The sequence below is a fragment of the Nasonia vitripennis genome, chromosome 1 (assembly GCF_009193385.2).
Source record: "Nasonia vitripennis strain AsymCx chromosome 1, Nvit_psr_1.1, whole genome shotgun sequence".
Lineage (NCBI taxonomy): Eukaryota > Metazoa > Arthropoda > Insecta > Hymenoptera > Pteromalidae > Nasonia > Nasonia vitripennis.
This window is the reverse complement of record NC_045757.1, coordinates 3,425,985-3,443,112: the sequence shown is the minus strand read 5'-3', so window position 1 is coordinate 3,443,112 and position 17,128 is coordinate 3,425,985. Positions and strand designations below refer to the sequence as shown.

Sequence of the window (17,128 nt, the reverse complement as noted above, 5' to 3'; positions counted from 1 at the left end):
AATTGCCTATCAATCTTTTTTATTTACAATTTTTTGTATTAAAAGTTCCGTGTAAACATTTATACAAGTATAAAATTAATAATATCCATTTCTTAATGCACTTTAAAAAACATTAATTTCATCTCAAATCTAACGGTAAATATATAGTCTTACTTTTGTGGCCAGCAACAAATTTAGGTGTCTCACTATCTTTGGTACCTATTCATATATTGTGAGTTTGGTGAATAGCTTGGTCTAGAATTTGAAAATCGACTTTTGTATTCTAGAGGTCTAGGTCCTTGACCATAAGGTCTATGATTGCTCATTAGTGCACTTGGCACTGCAGGAGTGTTAGGACCACCTCGAAACATCACATAAATGAGCCAATAAAATCCACCTACACATTTGGCTAAAAACTCAAAAACACCTAACCATATAGGTGTGGACACGTGTACAAGGTTCACAAGTACATGGCTCAACTTAATACTGTATTCTCCCAAATACCTAAGTGCTTCCACTGCAAAAGTGAAAAGAGCCATCATTACAATTGCACTAAATTTGATTGCTTCACAGATGTTTGAATAAGTGAAAATCTGCAAGAAAGATAATTTTTTAATTTATAAGAAATGATGGCAATACATAGTAGAAATAAACAATGATACTCACCTCTTTAAAATCGAGTACAGGAAAGTTTGGATCATCACTGTTGAAACTCTTGTCAGGAGAGCGAAAAGGTTGAATGTGTTGAACTTCTAAGATTATCTCTCGTCCTTCAAATCTGATGGCAGACATTTGGAACCAGTGTTTACCAATAGGCACGTTGTTCAATTGGACCCATAAGAGGCAGTCATCGGATTCAGGATTTTGTGGATCATCTGGAAAAATTTCATTTAAAAAAAATACCAGATAATCTCACAACAAAGCAATTCCAATATTTACTTGTGATTCCTATCCACTTGTTATTTGCATATGCCTCGAGTGTTTTCTTTGTTCGCATTAGATTTTGTACAATGTCTTCACTTGACTCAATCATGATAATGTCCCTGAAAAAAAAAATCGTCATTTTACAAAAGACAACAAAATAGAAGACTAAACGATTACAGTGAAATAACTCTGCAGTACCTGTACGCTTGAAGTGATTCCACATAACGTCTCTCAGTGTACCTGCCCAGGAACACTTTGTTCTGAATAAACTTTAGAATGTCAGCTTTGATGGCTCTTAGAGGACTGTCTCTACTGCTAAAGGAATCCATGTCTGTAATAACTAAAAAGATATCGTCTTCATTAGATACGCTCAATCTAAATGAAATCCCAACTATCTTATATAGGTATAGTCAATAAAACAACATCAAAAAGTCATTATACTCACTTCTTTGTTTAACGAATCAACAATAAACATCGATAGCTTATCAAGTCACTTTTACCGCCGACTTTCCAAACCTCATTTCACGTCGAAATCCTTCCGAAAGCTTTGACTTTTATCGCTAAACTTGCCAATATTCCGACCAACTATGCACACGTAATATTTTTCTTGTCATCACGCAGACAGAAGCATTAGCTGTGTATGTACTCTGTGCACTGACAGCTCGTGCATGTGCGAATGCCAGCCGTAATAATGGCCGTGCACTGAGCAAATCATGAATGTCGAACTAAAAGATGACGCTGTAATGTCAGCTGTAGGCTGTATGCTGCTTAGGTGCGCCGGGGGTGTTGTAGTACAGATGCACGCCGCACATGGAAACGCCGAGAACTTTGAGGTTAAGTTTGACAACGAGGTTCAACCGTTCAATGCGGTTTTCGGAGCCGACGTTAATTTAGCATAAATTGTGCGAGTAGTTTGGATCAAGATAAAGTGAATGAATTACGATTGACGATTACTGCTCTGACATGATTGATCGAAATGTTTTTACGAAAATTTACATTGTAAATCGCCCGCCAATCACGTTACCAAGCAAACACTGCTGAATTTGGTTATGAAGGTACGTAAATGTTGTATACATACATGCAAATATTGCATGTGCGTTTACTATAGATGCTAATTTTGATTATCTAACTAATTTAAAAGGCTCCTCGAGCATTCATTGTTTTGTTTTCGTCCGAAGTCGTGCCAAAAGTTAAACATGTGTATTTTTTTATTTTTAGGTCTACAAGCGGATGTAAGGAGTGTAATATTTTTATAAACGAAAAGCAGCATTTGAGAATTTTAGAGTTTCTATATGGGTAAAATGAGAAAACCAAAAGTATTGAAGTTAATAAATTGATTGACAGGCATAACCAAGCTTCTTAACCTCTTACAGCATGCAAGGATTTTGCCCTTTGTGTTCAAAAAATGGAATCGAGACAGAAATCAGGACTTTTCAGATCAATTTCAATGAGGCTGTGTTCATGTGCTCCTCTGAGGATGTTAGTTGAAAGCAATATATTTATTTTTTTTTTTGTTTTTAAAATTATTTCGTTAATTAATCTTTTTTTCCTATTTCCACAGTGCGTATGGCCAGTTGGTCACGAAGAGCTTACAATCATCAATAGATCCATCGGAGAGGATTGGTCTAAATGTAGGGAAAAGGTAGCACTGGATAATTTGAACAACTGCCCTCAAGTTGATAAAACAGTTCCCGATCAGTCGCCTGTAATCCCAGAAGATAATAGTTGTGTGGTTGAAGAAGACTCGACGACTCTAAGTAAGCCACGCGATTTATCTTTAGACACTAATACTGACAGTGAATCAAATTTGGCATCGCAACCGGTCGATTTGGAGCCAATAAATGCTAACGTAGTTGCATCACCAACGAAGAATAAGGAAAGCAGCGATACCCCCGTCGTGGTTTATGCAAAACCATCAAATTTGGGCAATGTCACGTTAATCGTAAACGGCATTTCTACCTCATTAGATAGTAACTTTGTACCTGTCAAGACTAATAGTTTAAGTAGTAATAATTCGTCTAGGGTAAGCACAGCGTCAAAGGACTTGAGCGTCAATCCGAAACTATTGAATCGTGCCAGGAGAAGAGCTATTCCTTACAAGAAGTTCAATTTCAATGATCTGAAAAAAGAGAAAAGTACAAATGTAGATAAAGAAGCTAATGTTACTTCAGTTGCGGCGAGTAAAGAATCGAGCAAAGAGAAAGAAAACTTGAACGAAAGGAATAAAGCGTCGAATAACGTCGAGAGTCGAGTTGAGTTGGATTGGAACTCGAGCTCGAACAACGAGTCGGAGCATTCGGAAGCGGTGAAGAATGCCGAGACGGATTTCAATTTGGATGAATTTTTGAACGGGATTTGTAACGACATTAGCGGCAAACCCGAGGCGGAAAACGCGGGCGAATACGACTGGCTTGATTCTCTGGTCTTCTGACAGGCTCGAATTAAACTTGAGCGAAGGATGTCATATATAATCTAAACTACGATACGAAGCGTCAACGATTGTGATATATAATGAAATAGACTAGATCCTAAGCCTGTACATACCTATGCATACTGCCTCGATAATAAACTCGAATATTCGTAATCTCTAGCAAAAGTCTCACGAGAAACCTCAGCCACGTAGCACAATACCTCTCGCGAGGAAAAAAAAGAATCATCTCGAATCCCTTAGAAACGAGAAAAGAGCGCAAAACAGCGCAGCTCCCTTTCAGCAAAGGTAAAACAACAAAGAAACCGAGAGAGAATTGCTTGGTAATTGATATAATGAGCGTCTCCTTTCTGTCCGATATAATACTCTCTCTCTCTCTCGGAGCTCGGATCATCGATTCGCCACAGGCTCCACACACACACACACACACACACGGCGAAAAAAATGGTCGCCTCGATTATCGGCTGTTCTGCCGCGGGCTCTGCGCTCTCCTGGAATATTTTGAAATCGAGCAGAGTTTTGGTCGCGCAATTATCTGGCAGCAGCAGAAAGCTTTGTGTGTGTGTGTGTGTGAGAGCGCACGCCTCTATCGCTGAAATTACAGCCTGACAAGACTGACACGTAAATTGGCTTCCACGAGTTTGTGTGTTGTAGGTAAGCGCGCGAGTGGGGCGAGTCGAGGCTGCACATATATGTATGTGTATATAGAAGGGGGGTGAAGCGACGATGCAGAGTTGGAATGTACGGGTGTGCGTGTGTGGTGTGATGAGGACGGGAATAGTTGCGCACTTGCAGCTGCAGCCATGGGTTTTCGCTGCTGCTGCTGCTGCTGCCGCTGTTATTTTACGTATATATGTGCTGTTGATGGAGAAATGTATGTCGTGATCGAATACGTTTAAATTCGTTCGCGGGTGTTTGGCTGATATCGATAATTCTGAAGATTCGTCAATTTCGTCCGTGTGTCAGTGGAAATTGATTTAATTTCGTTTGGCAAATAGCCAAGATAAACAAATAAAATTATCAGCTAAACAGATGAATCTCTGGGTAAAAACGAAGCAAAACGATCGAGTTTGACATATGACGAAACACCCAAGTGCAGCTAATAAAACCCGCGAAAAAAAGAGGATATGTACCGGGCGAGAAGAGGGGGATCGAGCACAGCGCAGGTGATGCTCATCACCGACAATCGCGCTCCGGCTCTCAGTCGCAAAATTAAGCTCGCCCAAGCAACACACACACACACACACACACACACGCATCCGACCTCCTCTTTCAATCCCCAAATTTCCCCATCAGATCGTATCGCACCGATTAATCGACGTATCCATAAAAATGCACGAGTATACAGCCCTCCTAACAGCTATAGAGTGAACGACGACGTCGAGGACGTCGAGGAGGACTCGGCCCATCGGTGCAGCGCGTGGGAGTAATATAATAGTCGGCTCGTTATCGTCGCGATCCCGGGGCGGAGCTGGCAGTCGGCCAACCAGAGACGACCTTCTCCCCGCCGCAGACGCCTCCGCACACACGTTGTACTCTATACGCTTTTCTGTATAACTATACACCGGCCAGAGCTTTTGTCGCGAGAATACTTGCGCCTTTTGGGAGAGAAAGAGATGTGTGTGTGTGTGCGTGTGCGACGCCATCGTGATTGCTCGTGCTTGTGCGCGGGGGGGGGGGGATGAGGTACGAAGCGCTCGTCTCGAAAGCTCGACTATCTATCCGTAAATCCTCCGATCCTCTGTAATATCCGACACATCAGTCCGAATAATATAGATGAGAGAGTAGAGTAGACGACGAGCCTTAATGACAAAAATAACGGCGATAGCGCTCGATCGGGAGTAAAGAGCTGATGAAAGGGCTCCCTTTGAACTTGCGGACTCTCGCTATCGGCTGGTAAGTCTAACGGCGTCTTCTTTTTCACTTACACATCCTCGGGGAAGTTCGGCGAGCATGCGATGTGGCGTGATATCGCTAGTGTATATATATATATATATATATATACATGACCTACAGCTGTTTTATATATTTCTATTTGGACGAATTCCCGTGCACTGATGCGCCGCGGAGAGTCTCTGCGTGCGATTCCTTAAATGAAGAGCTATGTGACGACGGTTGTTTGGGTTTCCTGAACTTGGTGGAGGGATGTGTCGACTTTCTTGAATTAACAAAATTGCAACAAAAAGAAAAAAAAAATAAATAAATAAATAAATCTTCACAGCCTCGAAAAAAGGCAAATATTTTCCCATAGAACCGCAACCTCGCACAGACTCGGCAATTTTACAGAAACGATTCCCCGCACTTTTCTCTCTCTCTCTCTCTCTCTCTTTCCAGGAAAAATACCAGCGAGTAATTGTACTTCGAAGGCGATTTTCTAAAACTACAGCGCTGCTGCGGCACACAGTATATAATGATGACGGATAGCCGCACTGCGCTCGCACACACACACACACACACACACTTGATAAAACCTTTTACGGCGAATTATCGCTCACCCACACTCGCACACTTGTGCCTTATCGCGGTAAAACTCTCCAGTGTTTTCTGAATCCGATAAGAATCATCGCGGTACACACACACACACACACACACACACACACAGCGAAGCAAGAACTCGCAGAGCTGTACTATATACTCACACACAAACGTATTATAATGCACCTTCTGTTGCGGCTCATTTCATATAATATACTCTTTTCTTATATTTTCTTTTTGTCCGGCGCAAAGTTTACCTTCGTATGCGGCAGCCCCTCGTGTTTTATTGTTTTATTCGTCGAGGCTCTTATTTATCGCGATTCATATGCGCGCGCGTATCGAAAAAAGCTCGGGCAATTTAAATGTCCAGAGTTATTAAATTGATGGATGCGGAAAACGAGGCCGTTTTATTTTTACTCCTCTGGACGATTATAAGCGGGAGAAAAATATGATTTTCGCGCTGAAATCGTATATCGGAACTCGTTCGGGTTCTGTAAGGCACGCGAGAAACGAAAAACACGAGAATGTTCGTTGTGAGTAATTTTTGCAAAAACTAGGTTCTGCCGAGATTTGAACTCGGATCGCTGGATTCAAAGTCCAGAGTGCTTACCATTACACCACAGAACCGTGGGCTCCGGTGAACACGACGTCTTTCAAATTCAAAAAAAAAACGCGAAAAAATCTCCAGAACGTACGTAGCGTTCGTTGCTGCTTCGAGTAAGACTCGTCGGAATAATTTCGTCAGAAGACCTCGTTTATAATTGCGCAAAATAGGCCCGACATCGACGGTCCAGTTTTCCACACGAAATCGCTCGTTTTTCTCGCTGAAAAATAATAAACTGTCAATACGCGACTCGTATTCCGTCGACGCTTTAATAATCTCTTCATATAAGTACTAGCCCCGTATGCTGTCGTTACGCGCGGCTTACGTAAAAAAAAAAAAAAAAAAAAAAAAAATTGCCTATAAGCAGCGAATGAAGCAATCGGCGAGCCCGATATAATTACCCACTGACGTATACACGTGTCGAAAAGGCGGCGAATTCAATTTTTTCCATTCTCGCAACGAAAAATCGCTCGAAAAAGCTAAAAATGTGTACGCGATCGAGGTAAAGAAAAAAACAAGTAAAATCGGCGGAAGGCGCGTATTACACTTAGAGGGGGGGGGGGGTAAAACGGACGATTGTCTTACGGCCTTTACCCTGACTTCCGGCTGGTCTTTGGTTGGCCTCTGTGTGTATGTGTGTGTGTGGGTATACATGTATATAGGAAGCTTTCGCGTTGCCCTCACTCGCCGCCGCCGCCGCTGCAATTAAAGTAATTGGCCTCATTGTGCTGTCCGAGAGTAGAGGCGAAAGCTAACGAATAAGCAAATGAATGTATATACTTTCGTGGATATATATATATATATACGGACTTCTCGCGCGGGCCTTTTCGCGAGGATAAGGCACACACACACAAAGACGGGGTAAACTGCGACGTGGATCGACTGTATCTTTTTTTTTCTTCGGTTTTGGGTTCGCGTCGACCCTATTTATTTATTTTTTTTTCTTTATTCGAAGCTACAGGATTTGCGATAGGATTAAAATTTTTAACGTTTATAACTGCAGATATAATACGCGCGATTATATGGGCAAATTTAAGTTAAAGGGGGAAAAAAAAAATAAATAAATAATCGTTTACACGGCTCTCGAGCATAGCCAGAAAGCGTTTCTCAAAAGCCGCGCGACGACTCTGAATAATTCAGCAGTTACAATCACTCCGCGAGAGTTTTCGCAGCGAGATAAAGCAAAATAAATTGCCGGTGTATAACCGAAGCCCTCGGCAGAAAAGTGGGAAAAAAACGATTTCTTTCTTTCATGCATATCATAATACGTATAAGCATTGAAGGCAAACACAGCAAAAATTACCATAGCCACATGCGACTGGCCGAGGTATATCGGTAATTTATCTAAACGAAAATATAAGCCGCACACACCCGGCGCGAACGATGCGCTTTATATAAGGTAAGCTCGGCGACTTAATAATCGCAGAAAAGTAGATTCCAAGAGATTACGATAATTGGAGCGTAATGCACAGGCCGCCGCTTCTCAGTCCCTCTCTCTCTCTCTCTCTCTAACTTGCGCTTGATTTCATCGTGTCCTGGGCTGCAGCTGTGCCTAATGAGCTATATATTCGGGAGGCTCGAACGCATAAATTTGCCCGAAAGTCAAAGAGACACGCGTTCGTTGTTATTTCTCAATTATTATTCGATAGAGACGGAGAGAGAAGGTATAAGGGAGATATAGCTAGCCCTGCATTTCTAATACGACGTTTACGATCGCTGCGTCGTAACTTTTGTTTATGGTCTATATATATATATATATATATATATACGCGGCCGGGCAGTAAAGAGTGGATTTATTTTTCCGCAAAAAACGCGGAATATTATCGGCCCTGCATATCAGCGCGGGCAGTCTTTTAGAGCTTCTGGTCATAACGTAATGTATAACCTTATGGCTCTGTGTGTGTGTGATATCTCAATATGCGGGGCTGTGCTGCTACGTTCAGTGCGGATGTATAATTGAAATGTAAATCGCGTCGTCGTATTGCGATTCTTCGTAAAAGCTGCTTCCAGAGTATATCCGCGAGGAGATAAGCTTCCTATCGCAATTATATGGCGCATTTTTAACGCTTGAGATGTAAATAAAGCAGCTTCATAATATCCTCGTATATATATATAATAGCAGCAGCAATGAAAAGCAATTATCAGCTATATCCATTATAATCCAAGTTGAGTAGACGTGCGGCAGCTTGGGAAACTTTGCTAAACAATGTCGAACGGGGGCCGATGATGCCGATGTATATACGCTGCAGACACACGAATACACATCAGGTGTATATATGTATATAACGCACGTGTATACGCGTGTATACACATATAGGGAGTCGGGCGAAGGCGAGTACTAGTTTAGCATGACTGACAGTTTGATCGGCTCGTAATTATATCTCTCACGCTCTCGTCTCTATATATACCGTACGCCCGAGTGTCTATGCAGCCGACGACGACGACGACGACGACGACGACGACTAAAACTATCCCGTCGAACTGACACTCGCGCGCGCGCGCGTGTGTGTGTGTGTATACGTGAGAGAGAAACGTATACGTTGTCGACGTGTCCTGTGTTATTCTCGCTTGTGTGCGTGTGCGCGGGGGAGGCGTTTTCGTATTTTTTGAATAGCATGGATTTGCATATATAGTTCGTTGGGAGACCGGGGGCTTTAAAAGACAGCTCGCAAGAAACTTTCTTACGGACTGTAATAGACAAACGGCCAATTCGTAACGATCCATCGATCCGGCTGATATTCCTCCTGGCGAACGCTCATCGGATACAGCCGTAAAATACTTGCAATGTATACGTGGGGTACACACACGTATAGCCGCCTGTGCGAAATGGGCGGCCGTCGCCACCGCCTCCTACGTACGTTATACGTGTACGCGTATTCCCGCCCTTCACCCCCCACTTCCGTCGCTCGCCTCTCTCCTATACTATGCACACTATGCGGTACAACTCGAGCCGCTGATGCAGCAATGCGCGCTCGCAATCCTATCGTCGTTTATCCAAGCGATTCTCCTCTCATGTAAACTCCTCTCTTCGGTGATCTCTCGGTATCGCCGCTAGGCGGCGCTGGCTCTTTTTTCAATTTCGCTTAGGCCATATTATTGTATTATTTATTCCTCGATGGCATCGCTTACTTACCGATATGAAAAAGTCGTTGGGCGCCGCGTTATCAGATTTTACGCCGCGCACGAGCTTCGCCGCCGGTGCCGAGATAAAGCTATATAGAGGGAGAGAGAGAGAGAGAGAAAAAAAAAACAGCGAGCCCGCGCGATTTATGCCTCTGGCGTGATGCAGATTTTACGACTATATCGTTCAAACGCACACACGGGCACGCTATATATACCTATGCAGGATTCTTTTAGTCGTTCACAGGTCGCCGCTAGATGGCGCACGACCTAAGCGAAGTGCATCGCATCCCCGCGAGCGAAACACGTGGCTGGCTATTTTCGTAATTTTCGAAAAAACCTCTTCGAAGACGATCTCGAATGAAAAGTAAAAACATCGCAGCAGAAGAGCAGCTTGAAAAAGTATATACCCACTCGGTCTTATATATACCCTTCCGGAGATAAGCCGTCGAAAAATAAAGGCCGCCGAGCAAAAACTTATAAACGCGCCTTAATCGCATACGCACACCTCGCACGCTGGCGCGGCGGCTCTCGAGTGTCAGATCATAAAGCAGTCCTGGCGATATGCCCGACGCACCGCGAGAGCAGGTGACACTCGCTCGTTCTGGCCGCGACGCATCGGCTGCTTAATTAGCCTACTTAGGCTAACATCGATGCCAGACCGAATTAGCGCACGGCTACGTGGATGATAATTGCCGAGATCGATGCGATTATCGTAAGTGCACTCTTTGGGCTCGCGCATTTGCATACATGTGTGCGCATAATTTATACCAGTCGCTTATAGGTATATATATATATATGTATAAGTGGCGTAGGCATCATGTACGCTGTTTTTGGTAATGATCGAAGTAAGCGGTTGAGGGGGGGGGGACACCCGATATCGCAGAAATAATCCACAGCCCCTATAGACACACACGTACAAGCATTAACACAGATCAGGAAGATATAGCCTCGGAGAAACACAAGCTGAAAAGGGATACCCCGCGCGCTGGAAAATTGGAGCGGGCATGTCACGTCGCGGTTTATACGCGCAGAAAAGCTGCAGGGTATCGGGTCTCGCCGTTAATAAAGTGGCCCGCGCTCTCTCTCTCTCTCTCTCTCTCTCTCTCTCGCATATATCTATACGGTATACGTAAAGGGAGAGAGAGAGAGAAAGAGGTGAATCACGAGGAGCCGTGTATCAAGCTACGGGCGTCCGAGGAGGTGGCGGATTTACGATATATCTCACTTTCAGCGAGTGACACCGCTGCGCGTTCCTGCGAACGGCTATTTACCGGCGCCCGGCTATCATTAACAAATTATTCCTGGAATTTCAGCTGTATACGGCCGAGACATCGGTAGCGATTTTGCTGCGCTCTATACGTATTATATGCATCGGGAAAAAAGAAAGGCCGCGAAGGTCGCGCAAGCGGAGATCATCGCGGTGTGTGTGTGTGTGTGTGTGTGTGTATACATATAATGTAGTCCTACGCGGGGGTCGTTGGACCTGATGCGCCGCTGCCGCTGCCGCCGCCGGCGGGGCCGCGTCTCATCCGTTATGCCGAGTGACGACGTTTTTACGAGCGGCTCCGACTGTAATTCAAATATTTATTCGAGCCTCCGCAGAGCTGCGGAGGCTAGTTTACATCTTATGGGAATCGGCTCGAAGAATGACGGCCTCCTTCTCTCTCTCTCTCTCTCTCTTACTCGTATGAGCTCGAGAGGAGTCACGCTGCGTCAGACCCGTACGTCATCTCCCCCCCCCCCCTCTCTCTCTCTCTCTCTCTCCGGCGGGTCGATTTTCAAAAATATCGATTCTGCCCACGAGTACTTTTATAGCAAAGTAAAATCGTCTCGCGGCTGTAGTATAAAAGCCTTGTTATACCGCACAACTCGCTCTCTCCCCTCATAAGCCCGGGACTGTTATATCTGCGGGTAAGATGTAAAAGGCTGCCCGCTGCAGCTTATCGCGAGTCCGGACTTTTTCGCGCGCAATTACCGGGACTCGCGCGAGCGCCTCTTTTTTACCGGCGCACCTGGCCCGCTGCAGCTCGTTATTCCTGTAAATTGCCGTTAATTAGCGCAGCTATCTCTCTCTCTCTCTCTATACGTGCATTTGTACAGGTATACATATACACATGAACATATAGGTACACACATCGGGGCATCGTAACGTAATCGATGCTCGAGCTTGATATACCTGTCGCGCCACGCGCTCCGAGAGAGTCCGCGGATTCCTGCACGGCTCGGCCTACATCCGCTTCTTTTTTTGCGCCTGGCTTCCCTGCGTTTGTGTGTATAACGATTACGGGGAGAGGAGTTCAAGCGCCGAGACGAACAGCCGTCGTAAAGCACGCGGTTATTGCTTCGTAGAGCCATAACAATTAGGACGATACTTGTATACCCCGCGCGCGTGTGCGTGTGTGTGTGTGTAAAGCTCTGCTGCTCGGATATGCGGGCGCGAGTGTGTGCCTTTGACTCGTGCCGCTCTGACGGATGGCTTTTCGAGTGATACAGTGCGCTGATTCGCTTCGAATCTCTGCTGGCGGCTAAACTCGCTCGACTGACGTTGTAACGTGAAATATAAGCGATCCCTTAATACTCCGAGCGCGCAGATGTATACACAGCCCTCTTATTTCTCACTCCCGATGCTATATCCGATATACTTATTTGCATTCGAGCCGCGATCTGGGCTGTTGTCCTTTTTTGCACCTCAGCAGAATCGCGGAGGTGCTAATGACGATCGTTATTGTCGCGTCGTCGGCTAATTTATTTTTTCAACTCTCTATCTCTCTCTAAATCTCTTGGAGTGTGAAAAATCACTCCAAGCTTTCCGGCAAAATTGAACTTTTGAAAAGAGTGATATATTTTCGCTCTTTGATGCCATGGGTAGGCTGATTTTAGATTTGCAGGTTATGGTCGAGGTTAGGTATGGCAATTACATTCGAGACGATAACAAATTTTGGAGTCTAGAGCATAATCGCACGCATTTAAAGTTTTCTAAAAAACACTATTTCCTAACCTAACTTCTTTACATGCACATTGCATATACGTATGTATACATAGGAATCGTAAATATGACATCCTATATATTGTTAAAAATAAACTCGCACATTTTCTAACGAAGAGAGGGCGCTTTATCGAGTGACTTACTCTTTAAAGAGCGATCGAACAAAGACGATAGAAATGATACTCTACAACGAGTATAACCTATATAGATAGTTTTCACTCGAAGGCGAGTCATATTCTATGAACCAATCTTTTTTAGACAGTTCTCGGAAGATTTTTCGCAAAATAATGAAAAGGTCACAGGCATATATAATAATGCTCGGTAGAAGAAACGAGGCGGCCTGTCTATACATGATGAACGAGCTTAACCGTCTTTGAGCAATTCCGCCTCGTTGAAAATTCGAGAGTATATAGCCAAGCTCAAAGATAATTGCCGCGCGCGTTTAGCACTCGTTTTCTCGTCTTCCGCTGAATTTCGCGTTTATCGCGACGCGACGTCGACGACGAGCTTGTTATTCTCTTCGCTGCGGCATATCGGTACGATATATGTGGAAAAAGCGTATATATATTGGCTTTTACGCGATGGATCCGTGCTGTATACGGATTAATAGATTCGACTGATACTTTCCCTCTGATCGGAGACACACTGCACACTACTATTGCATGGCTCGTATACGAAGCGTATACGAAGCCGCGAAAAGAGGCAGACGGACCAGTTCTGTCCCGCGTGTCCTCCGCGCACGCGAGCTCTCGTGAGCGTTCTCTATATACATATATACAGATATACATATATACATATATATATATACCGCACGGAAGAGGCTTTCGGGCTACAAGGCGCATCGCCTCGAGATTTCGCTCACCTCGCGCTTCCTTTCCTGCAAACTTTATATATATATATACATACACGACTCGATTCACATATTTCGTGTCACGTTTGTAATTCCTCGCGAATGTAATATATGTAACGAAAAAAATTGCCGTCGCTCGTCGCTATATAATGTGCAGTAATACGTAATAGAGAGGGACGTGTGTATATATATATATAATTGTCGGGTCGAAGCTGGCGTTATCGTACCACACCGAGAGATAGAAAGAGCGCAAATATTGATAATACACGCGGAGACATGCATGCAGAGAAAATATCCATCGCAAAGATGGCCGTAGTCCGGTAGCGCGCGCGCATCGCATGATCGCACAGAGATCGCGCTGTATACGTATGTATATAATGTACGGCAGTATGTGTGCAGTGTCCGCTGTATGCTTGGGAGCGATGAAAATTTAATGCACATGCAATAGCGATCGATCTGTAGCGGCGCGAGATCGTATACAGCGATGTACAACAGCGGAATGATCGTAATTTTTGGACGATTTCTGCGGTGTACATACATTGCAATGTTGTAGACTGATGTGTGCAAAGAGTCGCGACGTCGAAAAGGGAGGGGCTTACTATAGCGTTGCCGAAGCAATTATACCCCCCCTCCGGAGTCTCTCGACTCCCCCGCCACTTATATGTATTGTGTCTCCTTCTATAGCTCTCTGTCACCTCGACGTGTGCATGCGTGTGCGACACCTTTCTATATATGTATATATATAGACGCCATCTTGCGATATTGGTCGAAAGACATCTCAAAACTAGCCAGGTGTATATACCGCGCGGTAGAAAATAACAGTCCATATAGAGACAGCGCGCACCATCGGAAGCTAGAACGCACAAGCTCCGGCAAAAAGTCAGGCAGCGAGAGACGAAAAAAAAATTACAAAACCTGTCGCTTCCTTTTTTTCAGAGCTCGCGTATTATACTTATATATATTCTTCGACATTTCGGAACTCTCTTGCACTTTCCAGCTCTCTTTCTCAGCGCGCGGAGAGTCGTGGAAAAAAAAAAGAGAGAGAGAGAGACGGCACAAAGAAAGCAAGAGAAAGAAGAGGAATACGCCGAGGGGCTATGGGAAACATCCGGTGGAAGATATCACACTTAGTTTTCTCGGGATATATATATACCGACTTGCGGCGAGCCGCGGACCGCCGCCGTGGAGAAAAGGCTTTCTTCCTCCTTTCTCTCTCTCTCTCTCTCTCTACGCGCTCTTTTTACCCGTTACGGCCCTTTCGGGAGAGAGATTTCTCCAACATGTTCCTGCAGAGTTTCATCAATCGACTATATATATATATATATGTGTGTGCGTATAGAAAATTGCAAGATGGGCGATCGCCTAATAGAATCGACCCTGGCGCGCAATTGTATATATAACAGTGGGTGTGTATATATACATATAGGTTGCACAGAAATTTCCGAAAAAGGCTCGACTCAGAGATCGAAGCAATCATCGGATTATCCTATATATAGAGAGAAGAAAGAAAGGATCGCCGCTGTCAATCATCCACGGGCTAGACTAGCAATTTCTTCCCGGCTTCGCTTCCATATATAATTCTTCGTAATTTCTTCGAACGCATCACACGGGCCGTGTTTTTCCCCTCTGAAAATTATTATAAAGAGTAGCCGGTAATTGCGCCCGCGTATAGCTCCACGCTATTTATACACATTCGGCTTCATTATAATAACAATGTAAATGCGCGCGAGCGTCGATGAAACCAATATATGTATATATATATATATATATACTATGGGGATCCCTTCGAGAGCCGATACATCGCTGCAATTATCGATGTATAATTTTAGAAAATCATCTTCTCTCGACTTTCGGAATAATTAAGGGAGAATCGCGTCGTTTCCGAAGGTCGTCGCTATATATCGTGAGACGCGAGAGCGCGTACATATATATATATATACATATATATATATATATATATATATATATACGCGATGCGGACAAATCGAGCGGCTATAATCCTCCGGAGAGTCGACTGGAGTTAATCTCGATGAAAGTTCAACTTCCCATGACCGGAAAATAAGACCTGCTGCGCGAGAGCTGACTTTACGCTTAGCCGAGCGCTGCTACAATCAAGGGGTCGGGAATGGGATCTGCACAATGGACCTTTCTTTCCCCTTTGACACTGCGCTTTGCCGCTTATGCTACTGCTCTTGTTGGGACAGTTTCGATCCATTTGGACATTTACTGATCCCCCCCCCCCTGCTAGAGCATGTGCTGGACTTCCGACTTTTCAATGCACTTTGCCGAATATATACGACTTTGCGGCTGACTGCCGTCGACGATTAAGTGGATTCGGGGGATGATCTCTCTGGGGTGAAAGCTATATACACCAACGCGTCGTCTGCTAGTGGAATTTTATTTATTGCGGGGCTTCGCCTAGTTTGATCGATATTAACCTATAGGTCGGCTTACTCCTCTACCCACGCATAAAGGCTCTTCTCGTTTCGAAAGGTAATATAAATGCAACGCATAATCGTCACTGTACGAATGCGACAATTAATTAAAATTGCGCGCCGCGAAAAAGACAATGAGCCAGAAAATGACAAAGTTGACAATAAGAGAGAGAGAGAGAGAGATGTGCCTGTATGGCTTGCATAACTATACGGCAGCGACAAAACGCAGCCGCGCAACAATGAAACAATGCCGGCCGCTTATTCTGGCTTTACTAATAACAGCCCCCCCCGCCTATGCCGCGTATATATACACATATATATATGATGTCCTGTACATGTATATTATATGCGATGCCGCTGCACCGATGTTTATCGTAGCTACTGGGCTGCAGCGCGCGACTCTTTGTTGTTGGGAGAAAAAAAAATCGGGAAATATGACAAATATATAAAAATGTACGCACACGCGTCAAGTTATTTTTTTTTCTTCTGAGAAAACGCCTTATTACCTACTAAGCATCTTCATTCCTCTATATATATGCCTCTCGCGTAATGGGCCTCATACTCGTTTTTCGATTACATGACACACGTCCTCGTTACATCCCATTGTCGTCGTCGGGCAATATCCATTACGATATAATAATCTCATTATATACGCGCTGAATTACCTATACTCTTGGAAGTAGCTATATATAAGATATACAATCCATACAGGCTGCGATTGACACGTGTGAAAGGCGCGCGGTGTAGGTATATATGTCGATAGAACGCTGCAGCAACGACCAACGGGGTGGAAATTGGAATCGAGTGTATACGATAGTCGCCAGTCGGCGGATGGGGTTTTTGTGCCTCGAGTGTTGGCCTCGGGCCCGGTAGATGGCGACGCGAGTCAGCCCTGTGCGCGGCTCACTGTTTGGGGGTAGTACACGAGTGTGTGGGAGTATGGTACGAATTCGGCGAGCTGCTGTCTCGGGGATAGTCTTGGCTTTGTCGGACCATGTCACGCCAGCATTCGACCTTGCGACCCCGAGTACCCCACATAACCTCAAAGAAAGACCCCAGCAGCCGTTTGTCCCTCGTCGGAAAGTCAGAACCGAGAAAAAACCCACCCCGCGCACTCGTAGCATCGCGTATACGTATATATATATATATATACAAACTCGGAGAGAGAGAGAGCTGACCGCAGCCGCGCGATATACATCTCCCGGGCGAGCAGTGCCGCCAAGTAAGCGCGAGCATATATAGTGGGGATATTCCTGATCGGAGAGGGCGTCGCGCCATACTGCCGGCACGAGCGCCGCTATTGGTTAGGCCAGCGAGGCGCCAG

At 44.7% G+C, this 17,128-nt stretch overlaps 2 protein-coding genes and 1 non-coding gene across 3 annotated transcripts; 1 reads left to right on the top strand and 2 right to left on the bottom strand.

The window, feature by feature from the left end:
* Positions 1 to 2: 2 nt before the first annotated feature.
* Positions 3 to 1,939, bottom strand: LOC100123831. The gene is made up of 5 exons (XM_001607527.6): positions 1,349 to 1,939; positions 1,102 to 1,243; positions 919 to 1,022; positions 646 to 854; positions 3 to 572 (listed from the first exon to the last, which is right to left on the bottom strand). Exons 2-5 carry the CDS (start codon positions 1,230 to 1,232, stop codon positions 186 to 188), a joined length of 831 nt encoding a protein of 276 aa, XP_001607577.1. The 5' UTR covers positions 1,233 to 1,243; positions 1,349 to 1,939; the 3' UTR covers positions 3 to 185.
* LOC100680262 lies at positions 1,692 to 3,493 on the top strand. Its single transcript, XM_008204792.4, has 4 exons — positions 1,692 to 1,958; positions 2,122 to 2,199; positions 2,277 to 2,382; positions 2,465 to 3,493. The coding sequence occupies exons 3-4, from the start codon at positions 2,278 to 2,280 to the stop codon at positions 3,332 to 3,334; spliced, it is 975 nt and encodes a 324-aa protein (XP_008203014.1). The 5' UTR covers positions 1,692 to 1,958; positions 2,122 to 2,199; position 2,277; the 3' UTR covers positions 3,335 to 3,493.
* A 2,868-nt stretch (positions 3,494 to 6,361) lies between these two features.
* On the bottom strand, positions 6,362 to 6,433 carry TRNAQ-UUG. Its single transcript has one exon. It is a non-coding gene; the product is annotated as a tRNA-Gln (tRNA).
* Positions 6,434 to 17,128: the final 10,695 nt, after the last annotated feature.

Excerpts from the sequence above, each read along its gene's own strand:
- LOC100123831 (XM_001607527.6), bottom strand. The coding sequence starts at position 1,232 with ATGGATTCCTTTAGCAGTAGAGACAGTCCTCTAAGAGCCATCAAAGCT. Across the intron at positions 1,023-1,101 it reads GAATCACTTCAAGCGTACAG|GGACATTATCATGATTGAGT; the intron begins GTACTGCAGAGT and ends TTTTTTTTTCAG. Across the intron at positions 573-645 it reads CTGTACTCGATTTTAAAGAG|ATTTTCACTTATTCAAACAT; the intron begins GTGAGTATCATT and ends TCTTTCTTGCAG.
- LOC100680262 (XM_008204792.4), top strand. The coding sequence starts at position 2,278 with ATGCAAGGATTTTGCCCTTTGTGTTCAAAAAATGGAATCGAGACAGAA. Across the intron at positions 2,383-2,464 it reads TCATGTGCTCCTCTGAGGAT|TGCGTATGGCCAGTTGGTCA; the intron begins GTTAGTTGAAAG and ends CTATTTCCACAG.